General features: G+C 38.1%; 1 protein-coding gene across 6 annotated transcripts in view; it reads left to right on the top strand.

The window, feature by feature from the left end:
- Positions 1 to 3,759: 3,759 nt before the first annotated feature.
- Positions 3,760 to 27,191, top strand: part of FXR1 (fragile X mental retardation, autosomal homolog 1) — a 42,521-nt gene continuing 19,089 nt past the window's right edge. For 4 of the 6 annotated variants that reach the window (XM_006770016.2, XM_015568008.1, XM_006770015.2 and 1 more), the window contains exons 1-8: positions 3,760 to 3,817; positions 5,517 to 5,610; positions 19,294 to 19,365; positions 19,742 to 19,890; positions 20,118 to 20,211; positions 20,649 to 20,765; positions 22,794 to 22,964; positions 24,351 to 24,429. In XM_006770016.2, coding sequence (XP_006770079.1) covers positions 19,351 to 19,365; positions 19,742 to 19,890; positions 20,118 to 20,211; positions 20,649 to 20,765; positions 22,794 to 22,964; positions 24,351 to 24,429 — 625 coding nt within the window. In that variant the 5' untranslated portion in view covers positions 3,760 to 3,817; positions 5,517 to 5,610; positions 19,294 to 19,350. Of the gene's footprint in view, positions 3,818 to 5,516; positions 5,611 to 19,293; positions 19,366 to 19,741; positions 19,891 to 20,117; positions 20,212 to 20,648; positions 20,766 to 22,793; positions 22,965 to 24,350; positions 24,430 to 27,191 lie in introns of those variants that run through there. The other 2 variants (XM_006770014.2, XM_015568006.1) reach the window with 2 other exon arrangements.

The raw sequence follows: 27,191 nt of genomic DNA, 5'->3' as shown, positions 1-27,191 counted from the left end.
GTCCTATATAATAAAAGAGTGATATGTAAATTGTTCCCTCCACATGGAGTTCGACCAGGTGGTGGGGCCAGTCCACCCAGGTTCCCTCCTCCCTGCCAGTCCAGCCCGATGGACCCCGATCAGGGCAGCCAGCTGGACCCCACCAGTGCAGGAGCCTCTAGTTGATATATAAACAGGAGTTAAATTCCTAAAGCATATTTCTGATCACAAAAATGTCACCAGATTTCTAAACAAAGATTCAAAACACATTTAACATTAAACATTGAAATTTGAGTTATACAGACATTTAAGAAAGATGAATAAAAACGATTTTTCAACCTGCTTTTTCCAGTTCAGGGTTGGGGGATGGGGAGGGGATTGGAGCCTATCCTGGCAACTTGGGGCACCAGGCATGAACCAGCCTTTGACAGGAATCCCTTCCATCTCAGGGCACAGTCCTCCCACACTCACTCAGACTGGGACATTCACCTCATGTTCATATCTTCAGGATGTGGGAGAAAACTGGAGTACCTACCTAGAGAACACCAACACAGATATTGGGTGAATGAGCCAACTCTACACAGGACGGGAATAGATTTTCTTTTACTCTCAACATGAAAATGAAACAGTACAATTTGAGAACCTGCTGTATCCTGAGTTTTAGGCCTCAAAAAATGTTTGTATTGAAATAACCCATAACACAAATAAATCAGGTTATAGGCTTTTAAAGCTGGAGAGAGATCAGGGTCAAATTACAGATCATATAATTGAGTAGCAGATGTGGGAGGAGGGTACTGAGAGATGAATTATAGTTATCTACATTCTGTGAATGGTGATTTTTTTGTTTTTAATCCTCACCCAAGGATATTTTTTTCCCATTGATTTCTAGAGAGAGTGGAAGGGAAGGGGGAAACAGGAGAGAAAAAAAATCCACATGAGAGAGAAACATCTATTGGCTGCCTACCTGCATGCCCCTTACAACCAACCCCTACTGGAGCTGGGGAATCTGCAACCCAGGTACTCACTCTTGACAGGGAATCCCATGTCCGGGTCTGAGGGCAGAAGGCCATGGCCAATGCTCTAAACAAACCAGCCAGGGTGGCGATTTCTATATTATTAAAGAAAATAAATTTTTTTTTTCTTTTCCAGCCCCCATCTGTTACCCTCTTCTAAGTTCCAGAGATTTTTCTGGAGTGGTATTGTTGATCTTCCTTTTTGCCTTTTCCACTGCCAGTTTGTTTCATAGTAGTTGGTTTTCTGATTTACTTAGAAGAATGTCTAAGGCAGCTGTGGGCAAACTACGGTCCGCAGGCCGGATCCGGCCCGTTTGGAATGAATAAAACTATTGAAAAAAGACCATACCCTTTTATGTAATGATGTTTACTTTGAATTTATATTAGTTTACACAAACACTCCATCCATGCTTTTGTTCCGGCCCTCCGGTCCAGTTTAAGAACCCATTCTGGCCCTCGAGTCAAAAAGTTTGCCCACCCCTGGTCTAAGGTATAGTATTTAAATATTGGTAGTTGTTGCTTTTTTAGAAATTGATTAGGCTTCTACATCTATTTTGTGAGTTTACTAAATTTTTTTGCATTTTTTTGTGTGTTTCTTTTGTATGTGTGTGTGGGGGGGTGGTTATCCCTAAAAATCTTTTTGGTATTGTTTAATGGGCTTCTGATAAGGAGATGAGGTAAAACAGATGTGCTCATTTCTGCTCTCTTTTAACAAGGAACTGAAAATGTATGTTTATTTAGCTAGTTTTAGTGCATCTTATGAAGTCCAGTCTGATCTTTGTTTTGCAAAAATACTTACTAAATACCTGGTGTTTCAAAGTGTGTGTATGCATTTGGCTAAGGTTGAGAACTTTGCATTTCTGATTGACAGAAATATAAAGTGTCATTTAATGTCAGTTGTAATCATATCAGGTGCCAAGGACTGCTTGCCCAAAGTTATATAGCGATAGAGCCAAAGATTTGAATAACAGTTGTTCTGTACTTGAGTCCTTTGCTCTTTCTTGAGTATGTTAGGCCTAATGATTTCTTTCAGCTATATTCATGAAATGAAGGTAGAGTAATTTTAAGACTTAAAAATGACTACTGATTTTTATTGAGAATCCTATATAATAATTCTATATAATAAAAGACTAATATGCAAATCGACCTAATGGCAGAACATCCGGTCGACGTGACGTGCACTGACCACCAGGGGGCAGACGCTTAATGCAGGAGCTGCCCCTGGTGGTCAGTGTGCTCCCACAGAGTGAGCGCTGCTCAGCCAGAAGCCAGGGCAGTGGTGGTGGCTGGAGCCTCTCCTGCCTCTGTGGCAGTGCAAGCCTCTTCTGTGGACACTCCTCCTGTGCGCTCCTTCCCCATCCGGACCAGGATTGGGACCAGTATCGAAACTGACTGGATGCAAGCCTGCAGCCGCTTCTCACTCATGAGCACACCAGTATCGCCGTAGGATGGGTGCACAGAGACCATAGTAGAGTGGCAGCAAGCCTACCGAGTGGTGGTGGTGGCAGGCACAGCAGGGCCATGATGAGCAGGAGCGGCGTGGCACCGGGCCTGGGCTCAGGCTCCTCCCTGGCCGCCTGCTGCTTCCTGCACTACTACATCCTTCGGGGGATGTTGAGCTGCCAGTTTTGGCCATGCTGAGGGACCCCAGTGGTGCACGAATCCATGCACCGGGCCTCGTCTATTTATATTCATTACAAAATGGTTTTGAGGCAGTGTACTCACCCTTTTTTTTTTAAGCAAAGAAGGAAGAGAAGTTGTAGGAAAAATAAGATTAGGTTAATGGTAAGGTTAGTATTAATAATGTCTTTTAGGCCCTGGTAAGGCCGAAATGGCCCAGGTGAGGTTGAGATGGCCCAGGTGAGGTCGAGACAGCACCGGTGGGGTTGAGATGGCCCCAGTGAGGTCGGGATGGCCCCGGCCCCGATGAGGTTGGGATAGCCCCAGTGAGGTCGGGATGGCCCTGGTGAGGACGAAACGGCTCCAGTGAGGTGGTTACGGCTCCAGTGAGGTTGGGACAGATAATGGGGACCAGTATAGACTGATGAACAGGGGTAGATGCAGAGGCAGAGCAGCATTGAACAGACTGTCAAACTACAGTGGGAAGCCTGGGGCAGGTTGGGGGGGGTGTTAAGAGATCAACTGATGAGAGGGGGGGGGGGGATAAAGGAGACATATGTAATACTCTTTGTAATACTTCAAGAAATAAAAATTATTTAAAAAAAGAATGTGGTCTTTTCAGTTATTAAAGGTGGGCTATAATTTAATATTTATAACTAATATTTATAATAAATTTGAGTTTTTTCCTCCATGCCAAGTACTGTGGTAAACATTAGTTATTTTACTTGATTCTCAGTTACATGAGGTATGATATCTTATTCAAGCATGTATAAGTGATAGAGAGCCTGGCATGTGACTCCTGAAAGCCTGACCCTATTATTAGTCACAGTACTAAATACTGATTCACTTAGTTTGAGTATTGACTAATACCTATGATGTTTTAGGCTTTTTACTAATTTCAGGGTTGGTATGTGGAACTGAGGTTATAGTACTGTGTGAAAACAGGTTCAGAGAGTTTAAATAAATTTCAAGTATTACATTTCACAAATGATGAGATGGAAATCAAACCCAGATTTGCCTAATTCTAAGCTCTGTGTTCTTTTTTTAGTGCTCCATATTTTCTTTATATCTCTAGTATTATTGCCTTTTAGAGTTAACATAATGTTTAATTGAATATTGATATACTTTTAATAATGTTTTTGGCTTTTGCAGGGATTTATCAAAGATGTTCATGAAGACTCCCTCACAGTTGTTTTTGAGAACAAGTAAGTTGTTTATTTATTGATAGAGATCTTAATTTTATTTTTTTAAAATATATTTTATTAATTTTTTACAGAGGGGAAGGGAGAGGAATAGAGAGTTAGAAACAACCATGAGAGAGAAACATGCATCAGCTGCCTCCTGCATACACCCCACTGGGGATGTGCCAGTAACCAAGGTACATGCCCTTGACCAGAATCGGACCTGGGACTCTTAAGTCCGCAGGCCGACACTCAAGCCACTGAGCTGGTCAGGGCGAGATCTTAATTTTAAAGATGGGTAGTGCCGAACGGTTTGCTTTTGATTCTTCCTATTGCCAGTGAAAAATGACCGCTTTTGGACAGGCTTTTAATGGCTCGATCATCTTATGAATTTAAACAATTCTAGTTTTGATAACTCTTCGTCTGTTTTTCTGCCCACCATTTACTCATTACTTTTTTTCATGACCCTTTTCTTTGCCAAAACACATGTGAAAATGAATCAGTAAGTAGATTTTGCAAAAATAGATGGCACAAATGGGATTTTAATTCTTAAAAAGCACAGATATTAAAATAAAGTTGTAGGTAGCCTTCTGAGTGGCTACTGGTAGTCATTTTCAAATTGTTTAAATATTAAGAAATTTCAGTTTATAGATATTGTAACAGCTAGGTAATGTTTTAAAATATGAAAGACAGTATGCTGGCCTTGTTTAGGAAGGCTTATAAAGGAGCACTGTGTAACTGAAGGTCAGAAAAGAACTGTTCAACTTTCACTTTTAAGCTGCTCTGGAACTGCCTGAAAAGATATCTGCCCAATAGCTGTTTCATGTAGAAACAAGTGTTGTGATGATTTCTGTCTTTGAGCAGCTGCCATTTAGATAGTAATGGTGAAAAGAAAGCACTCAAAAATCTTTTACTTTCCTTCTGTTGTGTGTGTGTGTAGCCCATGCATCCCATGAAGATAGATGCTAAAAGAACATTTTATGTGCTGGTATACCTTTCAGGCATATGAATGACCTATTAGAACTTAAAGTTATTCATCAACTCAGCTTATAAAATACAACATAAAAAATGTCAGTTAAATAATAGCTAAATGAGTAACTTTGATATATATTTGCTATAAACATGTAAACTAAGCTTTTACTGGTTTTAATTATGTATGTGTTCATTGTTGAAAAGATAATTTTTATGTGAGGAAAATGAACCTTAATGTAATTCAGCTATTCAAAATAATTGAGTAATTTTCTGTGTTTCTGTGAATATGTACTGAAACGGAATTATGCTGTTTATATTGTTTTATAATCTCTGGAATTATGTCTCATCCAGTTATAAATGTGTTTGAAGTTGATTCCACTGCTATTATTTGGCAGTGGTGTTGATGTGATACTATTTTGAATCTAAGTTACTATTAATGAATGTAGCCCGTATCATTTGCAGAATAATATATATACTGTTCCCTTAGGATGAGTAATTTGGCAGGTAATATGTAATTATTTTCAATGATGTTAATTATTTATAAACTTAATCAAGAGTCATGTAAAATTTGTTCTACCTCAACAAACTAATTACTTGGAAAATATATAATATGAAAGTTGTTTTTCTTAGGGAAAGCTAAATGATTAATTTGAAAAAAATAGAGCACTAAGCATAGATTATATAGCTTCCATATTAGGGGGTATTGGGATACTATATTTTGATACTGTTTATTTCTCTTCTAATCCTTCAGTTGGCAACCAGAACGTCAGGTTCCATTTAACGAAGTTAGATTACCACCACCACCTGATATAAAAAAAGAAATTAGTGAAGGAGATGAAGTAGAGGTATGTATTTGTAAGTTTATTTTCTTGTATGCCTATTATTTTGTTTTAAATACATATTCTTATAGGAAAATCTGTTTAGCTGATGGAGAATAAATCTAATTCCATTTCTCTTTCTGTTGGCAATGGCTGTGTAAGTAACATACTTTAGTTTGGAGTCAGAACTGGGATTCATGTCTCAGCTCTACAATTATTAGCTTTGTGGCTTGGTCAAATTTCTTTATCATTAAAATGAAATGTGAGAGTTAAGGATGATAGTGCATTTGAATTGCTTTGCGTGGAATCTGGCACAGTGAACCAATAATCATGTTAGTTGCTGGTTTCCTTCTTTTTCCTAATTATTTTAAAATTTGTCTTGTGCTTTCTTCCTCAGTATCTTTGTAAAATACTAATTACCACCCTTTATTATAGTGATCATTGATACAGTTTACATGTAATATGAAATATTGTAATTAGTATACTGCCTTGTTGAATATTCTAGAAATACCTGGAGCTTTTTTAAAGTATAGGGAAAATTCATTTTCATTTAAAAATTCTGCCCAGATTTTAGCTCTAAGTTTCCTGTGTACTCTTGCTTTTGCTAAATCAAAAAGCATGCTATAACTTAATTGTGTTGGGGCACCACACCATGAGCCCACTCCCTAATAATGTTACAGCCTTTCCCTTTACTCACCTTTTTCTTTTTTAGTTGACCAAAAATGGGTACTTTTTTTGTATGGAAACCTGTAAATGTAGTCTGAGAGCGGTGTGTATTTGTGTCTGAGTACCAGTAGGTGGGTCCTATGAATTGTAGCAGTAATGCTGCTGATTACTACTGTACTATGTTCACTTGGACATTAGACTCCAGTAAAAAAGTTGTGTGTTTTTTTCTTTTTTCTCAGCAGAAGCAAACTTTTATTTAGAAAGTTCCCAGAGGTAGCAGAAGTGAGCCAGCTGGGCTGCATGGGCTCAGGAAATAAATTGGCAGAGGCAAAAGAAAAGCCTTTGGAGCTTAGGAAACAGAAAGGCAAAGAACATTCATCCAGGGGAAGGCGAGGAGAGAAAGGCAGGGGCCTGCTTCAGAGAGCAAGAGAGAGAGCCCTGGAGAAAAGGGTGTGGAAAAGCAGGGTGTGCTCAAGAGAGAGAAAGAGCAAAGAGTGAACTTGTATTCTTTTCTAATCAATACCTTTCTGTGAGGATTGATAAAAGAGTTTGATTTGCTTTCATTTTAAAAAATTCGTTTTAGAAGTTTTCTCCCTCCCCTCCCCCCAAATTCTTAGTTTTGTTCTAGAATTAGAAATATGTGGTGGTCAATTCTGAGAATAGTGCAAAATTATTGTTTAGACACTTATTGGTAGTTTAAAGACTCAGATGAAAGGAAAAGCTTAGAGTGCTGAGGATGTTAACAGTGTGCTTTCCCCAATCTCAGACAAGGGAGGCCTTATCTATTTCTTGGACCACCTTTGTTGTTCATTTGGAAATTGATGATTGCTGAGTGTTTTATTTCAGTTTATTTTTTGTTTTAGACTTAGTGAAATTTGCTCCTTATAGTGTGAGAGTCTGTACCTGAAATTAAGATGTTGTCATTTTTTCACTTGAAAGTTTTGAAAATTTACATAAGGAAGAAGCTTAATCTTGCCACCTTTATTTTTTTCCCCCCTTTGGTCACCAGTACTTAGGAATCTCTCCATATGACCTGGAATGTTTAGGAATTATGGTTGTTAGGCTTTATATTTTGAACCAAATAATTTTTTTGAAAGCCCCCCCCCATTCCCTTTAAATTTAAAATAATAAAAGATTAGTGTAATAAAATGGTAGAGAATTAACATAAAATGGGAATTTTCCCTCTTAGTGTAGTTGTGTAGGTGTGCTTGTTGCCCACCCCAGTTTTAATCTCATTTACCAGAGTTGAGCACTTCTTCAGATTTTTTTAAACATATATATATTATATATATATTTCTTTTTATTGGTTAAGGTATTACAAATGTGTCCTCATCCCGTACAAGTCCTTTGGTTGATCTCTTCCCCTTATACATTTATAAAGAATATATGAGTTTGTTACAAAAATGAGAATCTATTAATATAGAAACCCTGGGTATAACGCGTCCCCAACCAGAGGGAAGTTGGTCCTGCAGGAGTCATCTTGGCAACAGCTGCGCCCTCCCTGAGCTGTTTGCCACGAGAGCGAGGTTTCAGGCAAGAACCCGCCCTCGGAGCATGGATGCACTGCGTCCTGGATAGCCTTGCCAAGGGCTGTGCCCTCCCTGAGCTGTTTCCCGTGAGGCCTGAGGGAAGAACCCACCCTTGGAGTTCCAGGAGTGCCCAGTAGCAGTCAGTCCTGGGTTGCTGAGGCGGAGGCCATGGTGTGGTAGAACTCTGGGTCTGGCCCAACAGGGGGCATGGCCGGCCTTCAAACCAGACCCTGACAGCAGGGAGGAGGGAGCCCCATTCCTCACAGAATCTGCTGTTGGATAGCTTGTTGTCAGTGGCTTGCCAGCTAGGAACCTCATTCACCTGCACCCTGGACTCTGACAGGAAGGAGGAGGGAGCCCATTCCTCATGGAATCGACAGGTGGCCACCTTGCTGTCAGGTGCCTGCCAGCTAGGAATCCTATTCATCTGCATATCTGTATAAAGTTTTAATACATTATATTAGAGGTCGTGGTGGTACTGTTTTACCCACAGCATCTACAGCAATTGCTGCAAATTTACTTCTCAGTGGAAGGACCTTTCATTCCCAATATAAATTACCAATTCCATTAAATGAAACTTCAATTTCTAGACTTGATATAAACAGTGAAGTTACTAAAACTATTAAAAAGGTCCAACTTCTCATTGATGAATGCACTATGGCATCCAGTCATGCTATAAAACGCCATAGACAGATTATTAAGAGAAATTATGAATTTGAATGTTGTATTTGGTGGGAAAGTAGTTCTTGAGGGGATTTTCGACAGTGTCTCAGTATTGTACCGAATGCTATGCGATCGGCCATAGTATAAAGTACTGCAATGTTTGGGGATGTTTCAGAAAGTTGTCTCTTACAACAAATGTGAGATCAGAGGATTCTGCTTATAGTGGATGGTTAGTAAAACTTGGAGATGGCAAACTTGATAGCAGTTTTCATTTAGGAATGGATATTATTGAAATCCCCTGTGAAATGATTTGAAATGGATCTATTATTGAAGCTACCTTTGGAAATACTATATCTATAGATAATATTGAAAATATATCTAACCATGCAATTCTTTGTCCAAAAACTGAGCACGTTCAAAAATTAAATGAAATTTTGGAAATACTCGATGGAGATTTTCACACATATTTGATGATTCCATTGATTCAACAGATGATGCTGAAAAGGAAAATTTTGCCATCAAATTTCTTACTTTCCTTCGGGAATGCCATGTCATAAAATTGAAAGTGGGTGCAATCATCATGCTTTTGAGAAATCTTAATAGTAAATGGGTTCTTTGTAATAGTACCAGGTTTATTATCAAAAGTTTACGACCTAACATTATCAAAGCTGAAGTATTAACTGGATCTGCAGAGGGAGAGGTTGTTCTGATTCCAAGAATTGATTTGTCCCCATCTGACACTAGCCTCCCATTTAAAATAATTCGACGTCACTCTTTATGTGGTGTACAGGGAGATATGAGAATAAGTTTAATCACTTTATCAATCATTGTTTGCATCACTGTTTTTATATCATGTTTTTGTTGTTTTTATATCATGCCTCTGTTGTTATATCCTTTTGTTACTGTTTATTAATAAATGTATATATTATTTTCATATACATTTACTAGTTTCCTTTCATCTCTCACACTTATATTATAGAGAAAAGGCAAATAGCAATATTAAAATATTTCCTCTAATTCCCTTTTAATGTGCACGAAATTCGTGCACCGGGCCACTAGTACATTATAAATTTGTGACTTTTGTTTTCAGTTAATTAGGATACCATAAACATTTTCATGTCTGAACATACAGATTATGTCACTTTTTCTAAGCATTCCATAATATTCCTTAGTTCTAGGAGACATTGAAGTTAACAATTTTTTTTTGCTGTTACAGAAAAGCCAGAATTAATTAATGGTCTTTTATATAAACATGTTCTGGTAATACAGTTCTAAGTGGTACAGTTGCTGAATCACAAGGCATGTTACTTAAAATTTTGATATCAAAATGTATTATTTAAATACAAAATGTATCATTTTGTCTTCTAAAAATGCTTTTTTGAATTACCACTTCATAACACCTGAAGGTGTTTGTTTCCTCATTGATTGACTGGCTGGGTTATTATTAATCTGTAAAGTTTTAAAAATCCAATAGAACAGTGGTTCTCAACCTGTGGGTCATGACCCCTTAGGTGTCGAATGACCCTTTCACAGGGGTCGCCTAAGACCATCCTGCATATCAGATATTTACATTACGATTCATAACAGTAACAACATTACAGTTATGAAGTAGCAACGAAAATAATTTTATGGTTGGGTCACAACATGAGGAACTATTTAAAGGGCCAGAAGGTTGAGAACCACTGCAGTAGAAGAAAGCTGGTGTCTTCTCATTCTTCCTTCCCTTGATTATGGAGTGTTATTAGATTATTGGCTGTTTACCTTTTGTTCTGTGACTTTATTTTTTTTTGTCCTTGTAGTTTTTGATGTAGGCATTCTTAGCATTTTATGGATAAGTTTTTATCTGTTATATGTTGTGTTGTCTTTCAGACAATTTAAATAATACTCTGTGGCTTTCACCATTAAGAAGTTACACTTTTACTTATTCAGATCTGCCAGTTTTTTTTGTGTGTGTGGCCTCCAATACTCATTTTAGTATTTCTATAGATTTGTGCTCCACAAGAGTATTTAGGTTTTTAAACCAATTTGCTACTTTACTCTAGGTAATTTATTGCTTAGTATATTAATGTTTTCATTTACGTCATTGGCCACTGTTTTCTTTTTGCTAGTCACCTGATGTTCAGGCGGGCAGGCAGGTGAGCAGCAGTTAGGGGCAATCAGGCTCCAGGCAGAGGGGTTAGGGGCGAGCAGGCAGGCAGCAGGCGAGCAGTTAGGGGCATCAGGCAGGCAGGCAGAGTGGTTAGGGATGATGGGGCAGGCAGGCAGAGTGGTTAGGGGCGATCAGGCAGGCAGGCAGGCAAGCGAGCTGTTCGGAGCCAGCAGTACCTAACCCGTAGGGATAGGGCCTAAACTGGCCATCGGACATCCCCCTGCCCCATGCCTGCATCTCTAGTATGATCTATAATAGAAAATTGGTTTTGAAAGGTATAAAATGTAAAGATTTATTTTATAACCTAATTAATGGCTTTTATTTAACTTTAAAAAGTTGTGGCATACCCTGGCCAGCATGGCTCAGTGCTTGAGCATTGACCTATGAACCAGGAGGTCACAGTTCGATTCCCAGTCAGGGCACTTGCCTGGGTTTCAGGCTCAATCCCCAGTAGGGGGTGTGCAGGAGGCAGCCAATCAATGAATCTCTATTATCATTGATGTTTCTATCTCTCCCTCTCCCTTCCTCTCTGAAATCAATAAAAATATATTTTTCAAAAAGCGTGGTGGGATATATTTTCAAATATAATTAACATTTTGGTAAGTATTTGCTTAATGGTTTATGTTACTAATTAAAGATTGCTAAGAAAATGCTCAGCTTTACAAAGTTGGATGTAAAGGGAAAATGAAGAGTATCTTAGATTCTCTTAAGTTGGTTATCCTATATAATAAAGATATAACATGCAAATAGTCGTTACGCCGTGAAGTGTAACGACTGACCGCATCACAACCGGATCAGCAGGAGGGTGGGGCAGCCAGCTACAAGTGGGCAGCAGAGAGCTACAGGAGGGGGCAGGGCAGCAAGCTATGAGGGGGAGCAGGGGAGCTACAGGAGGGCGGCAGCAAGCTACTGGCACATGGATTCATGTGTAGGGCTACTAGCATAACCCTATCTAATAAAGTGAGAATATGCTAATTGATCCTCATGCTGTTGCAAAGATGGTGGCGCCCACAGCCAATAAGGAGGGAATATGCTAATTGACTGCCCCGCCCTCAAAGATGGCAGCACTCACAGTCACAAGATGTCGGTGCCCAGTCTCCTCAGCCTCATGGGGGCGGCAGGCGCATGGCAAGCCGGGCCCGCCCTGCACGCGCCTGCCTCTGGACTCCCCCAGTCCCCTCAGCCCCCCAGCCGTCCAGGGCTGGCCCGAGGCGCCGGCAAGCCTTGGATGGTGGTTGCCCAGCCACCCAGGGCCTCCCGAGACTCAGGTAACCAGGGGCAGCGAGGCTTGCGTTGCCGGCAGTGGCAGCAGCAGAGGTGTGATGGGGGTGTCGCCTCCCCCTGATCACCAGGTTGCCTCCCGCCCCTGAGGGCTCCTGGACTGTGAGAGGGGGCAGGCTGGGCTGAGGGACCCCTTCCTCCAAGGCATCAATTTTCATGTACCGGGACCCTAGTAAAGCAGTTCTCAAACTGTGGTCGCGACCCCTTTGGCAGTTGAACGACCCTTTCACAGGGGTCACCTAAGACAATCCTGTATATCAGATACTTAACATTACTATTCATAACAGTAGCAACATTACAGTTATGAAGTAGCAACGAAAATAATTTTACATTTGGGTCACACGTTGAGGAACTGTATTTAAAGGGCCAGAAGGTTGAGAACCACTGCAGTGTTTTGGGATATTGATTTCACATGAAGTGAAGTCAATAGATACTTATATTGTTTAGCAAATTAATATACACACTACATAGAAAGCCTTACATCTCAAGCTAATGTATAATTTTACATGGTTTTCAAAGTTTTCTTATTGGATTTAACAATTTGATCATAAGTTTATTTTTGAAGTTTTCTGGTTGAAATAAGAATTGGCAAGTTTTGTTTCTTACCTTACAATTTTTTAATCCAACATTTGACTTATACAAAGTTAAATGTATGTGTATTGTTAACATACTACCTTTAAAAATGTTTCTTGTGACCAGTCTGAAAATTTTAGCTGTCTGTAGTTAGTCTTTCTGATAATACCAAGTCTGTTGTTAGTGTTAGTGCTTGGGAAATGCTGAAACATTAAAAAAAGATGTGAACATATTTTTATTACATCTTTGTCTTGGAAAATGGTGTTTTTTAAGATGTATGAAACCCACTTGTTAGATTATCAGTCTGAAATAATGAATGAGATGATATTGTACAGGTAAATTAGTGTGTTCTAGTTAAGCTTGCTTTTCTAATGTACATTTTTTTTCTTCATAGATTGTAATGAGACGAAATGGTGAATACAGGGGAACGATAAATGTTTCTCATATAGTTGTAAAATGGTTCATTATGATTAAACTAGGGGCCTCGTGCACGGATTCGTGAACCTTGAAAGGAACTGTGGGCCGCGAGGCTGCGGTAGGCACAGGGGTGGGTCTCGGGCCATCTTCTGCAAACCCGCTCGGCTCTTCCTGCCAAGGCCCCGGTCTCCAGTATGCAGGCAGCCCCTCTCCTGCCACTGCTGCTCCCATGCGCTGATAGTGCCGGCCCTGCTCTTACCTGCTGACAGCACGGAGTTATTGGGGCTGGCGCCATTAGTGGGTGCGAGCAGGCTGGCACTGTCAGCGGGTGCAAGCAGAGCCGGTGTCATCAGCGGGTGTGAGCGTCGGCTGCTGCCCTGATTTCCCCTTAGGAGCAGGGGGAGGTGGAGAAGCCCTCAAGGGTGATCAGGGCCGGCAGCCTCCGCTTGCACCCGCTGATGGTGCCAAGTGATTGGGACCATCGCCAGGCACCAGCAGCCTGTGTGATCAGCAGCTCTGCCTCCTGCTGCGGGACCAGCACTAGCAGAGGGTGCAAATGCCCAGCTGGACCACGGTGTGTGGGAATAAAGAAGCTTCAGTAACCACCAGTGACTCTTCCCGATGACAGCTACTGGCACCCCGCCTTGGCCTGGTGCACGCGCTCACTTACTCCACTATCCCACCGCGGCTAATGTCTGCCATGTTCTCCACATGCCCCCTGGTGGTCAGCGCACATCATAGTGACCGATTATTTGGTTGGTTGTTCCATCATTCAGTCTATTTGCATATTAGCCTTCTATTATATAGGATAATCAGTTTAGTGCTTAACATTATTTAGGAATTTTCTCTTTTTTTAATATATTTTATTGATTTTTTTACAGAGAGGAAGGGAGAGAGAGAGTTAGAAACATCAATGAGAGAGAAACATCGATCAGCTGCCTCTTGCACATCTCCTACTGGGGATGTGCCCACAACCCAGGTACATGCCCTTGACCGGAATCGAACCTGGGACCTTTCAGTCCGCAGGCCGACGCTCTATTCACTGAGCCAAACCGGTTTCGGCAGGAATTTTCTTTATAGTTCTGTGAAAACTGGTAAAAATTTCCTACCTCTGGTGTTTATTATCTCTATTTGGTTGTGACTTTGAAAGGCATAGTTGAACATTATTAACATAAATGAAAAGTTAGCAACATCACCCTAGAATTTCTTTTTAAATCACAATTTGGTGTGTTAGTTACAGTTTGGAAACCATTTTGTAATAAGGTTTGAATTGGAGTCATTTGTTAGAAAGAATCCTTAAGTGGGCTTTTGGAATTTGATTCTTCATTTTCCATCTTTCACTCAAACCTTTAATCTGAGTACTATTATGTTTTTAGGTGTCCCATGGGCACTCCTTAATCTCCTGCTTTTTTGAGCTCTTTTTTTTTTTTTTGGATTTGAAAAAATTTAGTGTTGAAAGCAAAGAGGGCCGTAGCTTTAGAGTGTGAATTGCTCCCTTGAAACAGTTTGGAGATTTAAGTGAAATCTGAAGAAGGAGATTTCTATGAGGTGCTCTCATTCCAATAACATAGTTGTAAATGAATTTAGTAATCAACATTTGGAACATAGTACACTAGGGTACAGTTTTAATTCTGGGTTATTAAAGTAATTAAAAAAAATAAAGGTAGTTTTAAGACCCGTTTTTTACAGCACTTAAACTTGAGGCACCCATTCACTATAGGTCACTAAAAGATACTTCATCTAGCTGAACTGCCTTCCTGAGCTAGTGCTTGGAATTGGTAAGAATTTTCTGTTTTTAGGATTTTCTTTTTGTTTTTAATCCTTAGTATGCTATGGAAAATAGTCACCACTTATCATTTGGGGCCAGAAATCCATATTTACTGGTTTTAAAAATATTTTAAGTCACTTTACATATAATTTTTTCAGAAGTAAAAATGAATGGATGGCAATAGTCAACATTATGAGATACCTTGATAAGCATTTAAACATAGCAAATCCAACTTTTTTTAAAATAAATATATTTTTATTTATTTCAGAGAGGAAGAGAGAGAGAGAAATCAATTTTGAGAGTGAATCATTGATTGGCTGCCTCCTGAACATTGGACCGAGCCCGCAATCCAGGCATGTGCCCTGAGCGGGAATTGCACCCAGGACCCTTTGGTCTGCAGGCCGATGCTCTACCCACTGAGCCAAACTGGCTAGGGCACCCAACTTTATATTACACATTTTCTTGGTTTTGATAATAAATATACCTAAAATGAGTATAGTTCCCTAAATATTTCTGTTCATCTGCTATTATACTTAAACCCAAAACATCATATAAATACTGATATCAAATTTAAATGCATTTCTAATTTTAGTTTATTTCTTCTGGTTCATTTGGCATGAATTATCAGGATGTAGTACTTTAAAAATATTTGGAATTGTTAGTGGCTTCTAATTTTATTGAACAAAGCCTAGTCCTCTTTGTGCTATAATTACACCATTTTAAAAAATTGCACTATTTTCATATTTAATCAATTGGGTTGACTAATCCACTGAATTTTTTGCATTTTTTCATCTGTTTCTTTCTAGTCATCTTTGTATACACATCTACCTGTGGCATTTGACCACTTATTAACTGAATCGAGTATATTTTGGTGTGCAGACATAAAAGGTGAAACAATACTGTTGTATCCTTATAGAAAAACAAGAATGGTCCAGCTGCTTATTGCAGGATTTTGTATAATGGAGTCTTAGTTGAATGATTAACTGGGTGAGAATACTAAATTTCCTTTTTCTCCTTAGAATTGTATTGATTGGGAATATTGATTTAGGATATTGTCATTTGAAGACTTCATAGTCTGAGATTCTGCTTATGAGATAAATTCATATTGATCATTAGAATCTGGAGTGCTGTTGGCTCTTGGCACCAGTCTGATATCTATACTAATAAAAGGGTAATATGCTAATTAGACCAGGAGACCTTCTGGACAAAGCCATAGTGGCGGAGCTGAGGCAGAGGTGGTTAGGGGTGATCAAGCAGGCAGGCAGGTGAGCAGTTAGGAGCCAGCAGTCCCGGATTGCCAGAGGGCTGTCCGACTGCCAGTTTAGGTACACAGTCGGAAATCCCTTGAGGGGTTCCTGATTGGAGAGGGTGCAGGCCGGCCTGAGGGACACCACTCCTCCTGTCCCCCGCGCCCCCCCCCCCCCCCCCCCCCCCCCCTGAATTTCATACACTGGGCTTCTAGTCTCTAATAATTGTGAAAGTCTTGCCTCTGTAAAGTTTTTTCTCTTTGTAATTATAGGTTGAAAATAATAATTATGAATTCTTAATTGTTCAGCAATATCCAAAAGCAGGGTCAAAATGGTGTTTCTAGTCTTTATTTTCCTGAAAGACTATGCAATAAACTAGAGCAGCCGTGGGCAAACTATGGCCCACGGGCCGGATCCAGCCCGTTTGAAATGAATAAAACTAAAAAAAAAAAAAAAAGACCGTACCCTTTTATGTAATGATGTTTACTTTGAATTTATATTAGTTCACACAAACACTCCATCCATGCTTTTGTTCCAGCCCTCCGGTCCAGTTTAAGAACCCATTGTGGCCCTTGAGTCAAAAAGTTTGCCCGCCCCTGAACTAGAGGGTGATACAGTAGTAATGATATATTTCATTGTTATAGCCTTCCAAGTAATACCATCATTTTTCTGTTTTCTTTGTATTTTTAAAAAATCATAGTTGGAAATAATTGAATGATGATGAAATAGCAAATTTTTTCAAGATAGAAGAAAAATATCACTAGATTCCACCTTAGATATATAAAAGAGGCCACAGGATTCATATGCTAATTTCAAGATAGAGTAATTTTCTATTTTTAAAATGTTCTTATTTTTTTTTGGAAGACCAATGAGAAAGGATAAAAGTCATAAAGTAGTTAGATTTGCTCATTAAAGAAATGCAAAAGCTAAAATTGAGTCCCTTGGAGCCTAATTGATACAAAGGCTTTTTTTTCTTTTTTTTTTTAAAGCTTTTTTCTAATGGTGTACATTAAAGTTGTTCATAAGGTTTTGGCTTACTCATTTACAGATTCGATTTTACATTGCTTCTAAAATCACTTAGATTATCTTGAGAGAAGCTTCAAGCTTTTCAAAACTATTTATGTATCAATAGTGCTGGGGTCCAACCCCAGGAGGTCCAGGGGTTCCCAAAGGTGTAGACGGAGTCGGCAAAGAAGAAATTACACAGAGACAGCATTCAGTTGATCAGCAGCCTAGCCAGGATCTCTAGCCAAGTTCTGGTCAGCATCTCCAGCGAAGTTCTGGTTAGGATCTCCAGCCAGGTTCTCTGTCCATGTTGTCTCGCTAGGTTCTCCAGCCAGGTTCTGTAGCCGGGTTCTTCAGCCAGGTTCTGGCTAGGTCCTCCAACCAAGTTCTGTAGCCAGGTTCTGTCCAGGATCTTTTGCCATGTTCTCTACAGTGAAATTTTGCTGTCTCTAGGTTCTGTGTCTAGGTTCTGTAGCCATGTTCTCTCTGTCTCTAGGTTCTGTCTCTAGGTTGTGTTGCCAGTTTCTGTCCAGGATCTTTTGCCATGTTCTGTCTCTAGGTTCTGTGTCTAGGTTCTGTGTCCTGTTGTCTTGCTACATCTGTATTTATACCAGTTGATTCCAATCCTATCAATCTCTATTCCAAAGGTTAGGGCGTTTCTTATCTCCATTCCAGGGAGTAAAGGTTATGTAGCTTAAGCATGATTGTTCGTAGTTAAAGTGATTAATTACCCACCTGGCACTTAGTTAAGGGGTGTTTTTTCCCTCCCTAACTTCAGGGGAAAATCCCTACCTGGGGAAACAACCTTTCTCAGAAAGGTGACCTTGGTTAAAACACATAGTGCCAAGAAGGTGAGCAAACATATTAAGAACAGTATGCCATATATGCCAGGTCCCTTGAAACAGCAAGGATGGACCGGCTCCCGGCACAATAGTTTGCATTTATCTCACAGATAGCTGTTAACACGTACTGATAGATTTCTCTGGCCACCTCTGTAAGAGTAACCTTAGTTTAGTCTTCTCTTCTCAGCCCCCCCCATTTTCCATGTATTGAAAATACATTTAAAAAGCTGCTGTATTGCCTTAGCTGGTTTGGCTCAATAGAAAGAGCATCAGCCCACGGACTGAAGGGTCCCGGCTTCGATTCAGATCAAGGGCATGTACCTTGGTTGCAGGCTTTTTCCCCGAGCCCTGGGTGCATGTGGGAGACAACCAGTGGATGTATCTCCCATCGATGTGCTGTTTCTCCCCCTTCCACTCTCTTGCAAAATCAATGGGAAAATATTCTTGGGTGAGAATTAGCAAGATAAAAATAAAAAGCTTCTGTATCATCTCCATATATAAAAGCCTAAGCGACCGAATGACCGGTGGACCAGTCGCTATGATGTGCACTGACCTCCAGGGGACAGACACTCAATGCAAGAGCGGCCTGCCCTCTGGTGGTCAGTGCTCTCCCACAGCCAACCTCCTGTGGCCCCACCTGGCCATGCCTAGGGACCCTACCTGTGTATGAATTTGTGCACCGGGCCTCTAGTAAGACATAACTATAATCCCTAATGGAAACTTTTTAAATATAATGTTAATATCTCATAATTACAGATACAGAACATACACACTTTTTTTAGATAGGTGTTGTAAGATACTTATGTACTCTGCTAGAAGTATTAATATGTGTAATTTTTTGTTCAGCTAACCATTTGGTACATGTGATCTAGGTTCCTCAGGAAGGGATCTAAATGTTATATTCTTGGAAGAATTTTAAAGTAGGGTTTATAACCTTTTTTTTCCTTTTAATGTTTTTATTGATTTTTTTTTTTTTTAAGAGAGGAAGAGAGATGGATAGAGAAATAGAAACATCAATGCCCGCAACCCAGGCATGTGCGCTGACTGGGAATCGAATTGATGACCTCTTGATTCTGGGTTGATGCTCAACCGCTGAGCCACACAGGCCAGGCTATGGTGTTTCGCTTCTGAAAAGAATTCTTAATTTGAGCATCTTATAAATACTGTCATCAGATTTACAATACACCTCTAATAAGTTCTAGCTTATCCTTCTGCTACTTGAACCATCAAAATGCAATGTTTGAAGATGAAGAATGGTAACAGAAACTGTTGTTTTACACTGTGTAAAACTACCTTGTAAGAAGCATTTAATATTTGTTTAGTAAACCCTCATGAATTTGAATTTGATTTTCAAGGACCTAAATTGCCCAAAAAAAGTTGTTTTATTTTTCAGCAGTAAAATGTAGGTTTACATAAGTCTTATTAAATTGTTTAGTACACCAGTTTCAATACAGTAGTATTTTTGATTCTTAAATTTAAAGGGACTTGCCGTTTATAATAAGTTATTATTTAAAATATTGGAAACCTTTTAGGATCAATGGTTGAGGGCATTTTTTTTTTTCCTTTTCAGGTATATTCAAGAGCAAATGACCAAGAACCTTGTGGATGGTGGTTGGCTAAAGTTCGAATGATGAAAGGAGAAGTAAGTAATGTTAACTCTTGGTTCCTATAAATGTTAGTCCAACTCTATTTTGTTTTTAAAGGCCTACTTTAGAAATAATTGGTCACACATTTCATATATTCATCAACATTAATTTCTATTTGTGTTCTGAATTTGCAAACACCAAGGCTGCTCTCCAGAGATACACCCTAAGCATGTGAGGACTACCAAAGTTCTTGCTTGTGAAAACCTATAATCTACTTTAGGCAAATCAATTTGATGTAACTAAGCTGTTTTTAGCATTTGTGCCACAAGGGGAAGGGTCTACTATTTAAACTGAGCGAGGTAATTAGAACTTCATTTAAAGCTTATTACTTTTGTTCAGATGGGATTTTTAAAGTATTTTGATGTCTTTTAGTTTTATGTCATTGAATATGCTGCTTGTGATGCCACTTACAATGAAATAGTCACATTTGAACGACTTCGGCCTGTCAATCAAAATAAAACTGTCAAAAAAAATACCTTCTTTAAATGCACAGTGGATGTTCCCGAAGATTTGAGAGAGGCGTGAGTAATTTTATTTGCTATTATTTTGTGAATTAGGAATTTTTAAGTGCTACAAAATTCTTTTTTTCCCCAAATACCCAATAAAAAACTTCTGATAGAACATCTTATTAATTAACAAAAGTTTTAATGGGTGGTGGTAAAATGAGATACTGGGTTTTGTATTATTATACTTGCCTCTAAATTTAATCTGTTATTTAGGTCTTACACATGAATTAATTTCTCCATAGGTGTGCTAATGAAAATGCACATAAAGATTTTAAGAAAGCAGTAGGAGCATGCAGGATTTTTTACCATCCAGAAACCACTCAGCTAATGATACTGGTAAGATAACTCCATAGTTTAGGTAGTTAATAGATATTGCAGAAATTTTGTAATTAAATGTTCAAAAAAAATAAAAGCTAACTTAGTGTATAGTGAATTTGTTAATACAGTGCGGGAGAAAAATTTTTGTAGTTATAAAATGTTAAATTTTTATCTTTTCTGAAAGAGGAGAAGTTTTCATGTGATATTCTTAACATCATACAATTAATTCTTAATGTGTGGTGTGTTAGAACCTCTCACCCCCCATCACAATATGAATAGCAGAATTAAATAACATGGGAATTCAGGAAAGGAAAGTAAGGTTACTTCTGGGAAGAGGGGTGTATGTTAGGTGAGAAGTGTAGTTGATGAGAATCATGGAAAGCTTTATTATGACGGTCCTGTTTGTATTCTCTTGAAAAATGGTTGTTTTGAGTGATTAACTTGTTTGTTTATAGTCTGCCAGTGAAGCAACTGTGAAGAGAGTAAATATTTTAAGTGACATGCATTTGCGAAGTATTCGTACGAAGTTGATGCTTATGTCCAGAAATGAAGAGGCCACTAAGCATTTAGAAGTAAGTGAGTTTACTCATAAAAGGTATTTTGTGTGTCTGGGTTTTATTAGTATATACAAGCTCCCTGACTCAAAATTACTTACTTTACTGGTTAGGTAAGGTAACTTGGGACCTATTTTGTGGCTAATACCTGGAGTCATTGTGTCCTTGAAGAATTGCTGTGTATTGCTAATTCTTCTTTACTCTGTTCTTAACTTTTTATTTATTTATTTTTTTGCTTCCCTGGCAGTCACAACACACTTCCATCAGTAACTAGATTATTATAACAACTAGAGCTGCGGTTCTCAACCTGTGGGTCATGCCTCCTTTGGGGGTGGAACGATCCTTTCACAGGGGTCGCCTAAGACCATCGGAAAACACAGGTATTTACATGACGATTCATAACAGTAGCAACATTACAGTTATGAAGTAGCAACGAAAATAATTTTATGGTTGGGGGTCACCACAACATGAGGAACTGTATTAAAGGCTATAATAAAAAAAGACTCTTTGCTTTTGCATCAGACATGGCTGGCTCCCTGGTGTGGTCTATTTGGGTTCTTGAAATCTGGGTATAACAACCACAACATGAGGAACTGTATTAAAGGGTTGTAGCATTAGGGAGGTTGAGAACCACTGCATTAGTCAGACATCCTTAGCACTGCCGCGGAGGTGGGAGAGGCTCCCAAGGTGGGAGAGACTCCTGCCACTGCCGCTGCACTCGCCAGCCATGAGCCTGGCTTAGGAACCTGGTTTTTGGCTAAGCAGCACTCACCCTGTGGGAGTGCACTGACCACTAGGGGGCAACTCCCGTGTTGAGCGTCTGCCCTCTGGTGGTCAGTGTGCTTCATAGCAACCTGTTGTTCTACTGTTTGGTCAATTTGCATATTAGCCTTTTATTATATAGGATAGGATTCTTGTGTAAGAGAAGACTAGGACACAGAGCATATAATTTTTTTAAAAAAAAAATATTTTTTTGATTTTTTACAGAGAGGAAAGGAGAGAGATAGAGTTAGAAACATCGATGAGAGAGAAACATCGATCAGCTGCCTCCTGCACATCCCCTACTGGGGAAGTGCGCGCAACCCAGGTACATGCCCTTGACCGGAATTGAACCTGGGACCTTTCAGTCCGCAGGCCGACCCTCTATCCACTGAGCCAAACCGGTTTCGGCTAGCATATAATTTTTAAAAGAACCTATTGTTGCTTTTCTATCCTGTCCTAAAATACTACTGTTCATCACTGGGAGACTTGCAATAACACACTGTCTAGAGAAATTGAGACAACTTTGTTTATCTTTAAGACAACTTTTAATACCCTTACAAATTTAAAAGTTACAAGTAGAATATGGGGATGAGTTTTGAAACATAAATCATCTGAATTGGAGAACTGCTTGTATCAGTTATTCTGGGAAATTGTTTTAGAATTACTCTTTTCTGTGGCCATGACTAATAGACTTATCAAACCATTTTTCCCCTTCCATTATGTGACCCAAATGAGTTTCCTTTATTCCTTTTTCCTTTATTTTTTTAATTCAGTTGTAACGTTGACATAACATAAAATTTACCATCTTAACTATTTTTAGTGCAGCTCAGTAGTGTTAGGTATATTCAGATTGTTGATCGATCCCCATGACTTTTTCATCTTGCATAACTGAAACTATATACCCATTAAACAGCTTCCCTTTCCCCCTTCCCTTTCAGCCCCTTGCAATCTCCATTCTGCTTTCTGTTTCTATATGTTTGACTACTCTAGATACCACATATAAATGGAATCATACAGCATTAGTCTTTTTGTGACTTGTTTACTTCACTAAGCACAATGCCGTCGATGTTTATCCACATTGTAGCATGCCAGCATTCTCTTTTTAAGACTGAATAATTTGCGTTGTATGAATAAATCACATTTTGTTCATTCATTCATCAGTCTGCATATTTAGTTTGCTTCCAGTTCCTGACTCTTGTGAATAATGCTGTAAACATGGCTTTATAGAAAACCATTTGTATTTTTTATCTTTTGTAATAAATTCTAATTTACCTCTTTTATTAGTGTACAAAACAACTTGCAGCAGCTTTTCATGAGGAATTTGTTGTGAGAGAAGATTTGATGGGCCTGGCAATAGGAACACATGGTAGTAACATACAGCAAGCTAGGAAGGTTCCTGGAGTTACAGCTATTGAACTAGATGAAGATACTGGAACATTTAGAATCTATGGAGAGGTAAACTGTTTTCTGTCCCTTACCTAGGATAACTTTGCTAAAGCATTGATCACATTTATTTGGAATTTCAGCTTCCCAGTAAAAACACTTTAAAATCATTCAGACTAATAATCATACATATGTGTGTGAATTGAAGATGATATTGTATTATATGGAGCAATGAAAGGTTTTTGAGTAATGTGTACTATTTTCAGAAGTTTCTTAACCATAAGCTGCTTCTGGGTTTAACTCAGTTTTCTGTGCATTACAAGTAATTTATTCAGATGTTTTTTGCATTCTTATTATGTGTTGGGCACTGGCAGTTGTAAATAACATAATAAAACAGCTTTGGTAGAACTTGAACTTAGGTAATATTTTGTAACTAAAAATGAAATTTGTGTGGATAGGAAAATCTGAGAATTACATAATTCAAGTTTTTAATTGAGACCATCTTTCACATTAAAATGTATGGATAAAGTGTTTTTTGGGGTGATAATTTCAAGTCTTAGCTTTTCATAAATCTGACCAGAGACCTGATTTTTATTCCTGAAGATTTTAGACATCGGCATTATAACAGTTATTAAGATGAAAGGCTTTGGAGTCATAGTGACTGAATTAGAATTCTATGTTTACCCCTTTGAGTGGGTTTGGAGAATGTCACTTAATCTCCCTGTGTAATTTTCTTCATTGTAAATGAGAAGTATAATAGTGCTTATTTTATAACCTATGTGGATTAAATACATTTTTTAAATTGTTATTGTATGTGGTGTATTACATGAGTACACAATACAATTGATCTGAGGTTATTAAAGAACAAGCAGTAAAAGTGGAAGTTAATGTTACTGAGAACTGTGAATTCCTCTTCCCACTCTTCCATCCTTCAGTCTTTTAAAATTGCACCCAGGAGAAATTAGGAATTTAATGATGTTACTGATAGGTACTTTTTTCTAATGCATCTCTGCAAAACCAGCTTAGCAAATCATTGTGAGAATTGGGGGGAAAAAATGTAGACAGTATAGACAATGTGAACAATTTATTTTTAATATTCCCCTGGAGATATTTAGCATGGGAAAATGGACCAAATAAATGTATTTTCATGGGTTTAAATTTGGTAAACATAAGTTAATTTCTTGCTAATTTTTTCAGAAGCTTACTAGTAAAAGGGACCTTAGAGATGACTAACCTGTTTTTGTTCTAATGGTACTTTTTTCCTAGCCTTTTAATTAATGCTTTTTAAAAAAAGGTACTTAATGAATTATTTGACCTGAAAGGTCACTCTAGTAGGCTGAGCTTGTTACTAGAATGTCATAATTCAGATTTTGTTCATTTCTCATATTTTTGTTTTGGACTGGGATTTATTCAGGGTTTATTTCATGTTGGTTTCTCTCTCCCTTCCTACTCTCCCAGAGTGCCGATGCTGTAAAAAAGGCTAGAGGTTTCTTGGAATTTGTGGAGGATTTTATTCAGGTTCCTAGGAATCTTGTTGGTAGGTATTTCTTATATATGTTAAAGAAAAATGTTATTTAATTATAGTGACTTAATTAAAAATTAGTTTTGTCTGATATTTTACTTACAGTTAAGTATTTTTATAACCATACTTATTTTCATTATTTCAGTAATAACATTGTACGTGACTTGTATTCGTTGTGATAAAAAGTAAGGATATCTTCTGTACAGGGTAACCCACTAATAAGACCCAGGGCTTTTATAACAGTTTGCCATTACAATTTTTCTTAAGCCAATTTAGACCTTGGGCTCTTTCTTACTATTTTCATTCACTTAATGTCTTTTTATTATTCATGTTTATCAAAATTGTAAGTACTTTTTGAAAATGTGTGATAAATTTTTTCGTTTATTTAGTGCCAAAGAGAGAGTAAGAGTGAATTTACAATATGGTAATAAATAGTAAAATTTTACACAATAGACCCTGAATAAATAATGATTGGTTTTTGCAAAGGTATATGGGCAGGAGAGGAGGATGGTGATGATATGGTAGGAGGTTTCGCTGTTACGTGTTGGCTGACATTAATGAAGACTATTGTGCCCATGGGTTATAAGTTGTGACAAATTTTGAAGCTGGAGTTAAGTGAGCATTATAGCTTGGAGTGAGTTGTTGAATAGCTTTGTTATTAATATCCTGTAGATCTGTGCTGTCTGTCCTTTTAAATGCTAATTGAGACAAATGGGAAAGCTTTGTCACATGTTAAATACTCATGGATTATCCTAGAAGTTAAATATCAAAATAAAAATACCATAAGGTAGTGAAATTTACTAATTTACTAGGAGAGAGGAATTTTTGTCACCTATTGAATTTTTTACCTTGTTGAAATAGAGCCATTTGGGCTCCATTTTATAATTAGGCCTATTCAGCCTTTAAGAAATGATTTTTTTTTTCTTTGCTATCAGTGTTTTATTTGTCAAATTCTATAAAACAAACACTAGGGAAAAAATTAAACAAAACAAACTCCTACTAGATAAAAATGTTTTTCTAAGGCCTATGACAACTAGAATACTCTGGTACAAGAATCTATATACAACACAAGAATTTGGATTTTGTTGCTACTCAGCTAGTATATAAAAAGCTTTTCAATTTTGCCTGAACATTTGGATAGTTATGACATACTGCCAATTAAGCAAACTACTTTATCTGTTCTTGGAAATCACTGTCCTCTATAGAATAATTTTAGTATTATGATACGAAGTGTTTATTGTCAAATGAAATCACTGTAGACAAGAAAGCTGCTTTTGAAAATGATCCCCATTTTGTTTAAATTCTACTCAGTTATTGACATCTATCAGTACTAACATTGGTTTGCTGCTTTACAGAGTGTAATTTAACTTAGGTTTCTTTACTTATAAAAATGATTTGAGGTATGTACTAGAGAATCAGGGTTCTTTTCCAACTCAAGAATTCTATAGAAGATAGCCTTGATCTTAGAGAGTTTGTGGTAGTGTTAATTTTGAGTAAAAAGTCCAGGTATTTCAGAAGTGAGGAAATTGGATATATTTGTAGTTTTCTGATTCTTTATTTATTTTGTGCAACAATGTCTGTGCCTGTCATGTCTCTTTTTTCCTCTACCTGTCTTGGTTGGCTTTGATTTGGGTTATTTGTGTACTCTTTAGGAAATATACATTAGCAGCAACTATTATACGTTGGTGAAATTTTCAGAAGAAGTATAAAGATTTCAATTGGTTATTGTGTATAATAATACTACATTTTCCTCCAAAATGTTTTATGGGTGAAGCAGACTTTTGAAAAGTAATACATTCTTAGTCCAAGTGAAAGAGGAAAAGAGGACTGAGGAGTAAAAGGGAATGAGGACTACTTGGTGGTAAGTTCCAGAGAGGATTCCTTTACACATTCAGGTTCCCAAGAATTCTAGAACTTGACCATTCCCACCCCTTCCAAAGAAAAAGAAAAAGTACTATGTGAACATTGACTTGAAAATGAATCGAAATCTTTATCCTCCTAGAAGCCTTCCCTTAATCACTTCTCTACTCTGTCCCTTCAGCATTTTTGCTCAATACTCAATTTATACTACAGGTCTGCTTCAGTTTTTCAGTATGCTTTGGAATTTAAACTATGGAAATGATCAGTTAAAATTTTGACGGTCTCTGATGGGACTAAAATAAAACTTGCAGGTAGGTCCTTGCCACGGACCCCAGAAGGGTGATGGATGTTCACTCATCACTGATATAGTTCACAAGAAGAAAGGGGCACTAAGATTGGGGTGGGAGGGTTATGACATATCATCCTGACTTTCGTTATTTCGAAAAGATATTTGCTTATTTTTAGCAGGGTCAAGGATGGAGTTGCTGCTTGAGCTTCACTGTGTTAAAAATGAAGGTTGCTTTTATATGCTGCTGCTAGAGCTAAGAGATGTGAATTCCCTGACCTACTCTTTTTTTTTTTTTTTTTTTTTGCCTATTCAATCACTGTTGCTTTTAAATTTAGGGTTATTAGTGGGGAAGGAGGCTTGAGAATAGGGACAGAAAATCTATAATAGTGTCTTTGTTGTATTGGCTGGCTTACTGTTACCATTGTTCCCTTACTCATTCTTTAATGAAAACTTGTTCTCTCAAGCATGCAGTAGGAAAATTTTAATTTTCACCCCTTTCAACCAAAATTAATTTATTGCGGAAATAATTGCTGACTTAACAATAAAAAAATTATTGGGGATTTGGACTTAAATAACATGGGCTTGTTTAATAACATATATGGTGTTGCTGTTAATTTTATAAGAGATA

Source organism: Myotis davidii, unplaced genomic scaffold (genome assembly GCF_000327345.1).
Source record: "Myotis davidii unplaced genomic scaffold, ASM32734v1 scaffold123, whole genome shotgun sequence".
Lineage (NCBI taxonomy): Eukaryota > Metazoa > Chordata > Mammalia > Chiroptera > Vespertilionidae > Myotis > Myotis davidii.
Note: the sequence above shows the minus strand (reverse complement) of the source record. Positions and strands in the feature narration are given on the sequence as shown.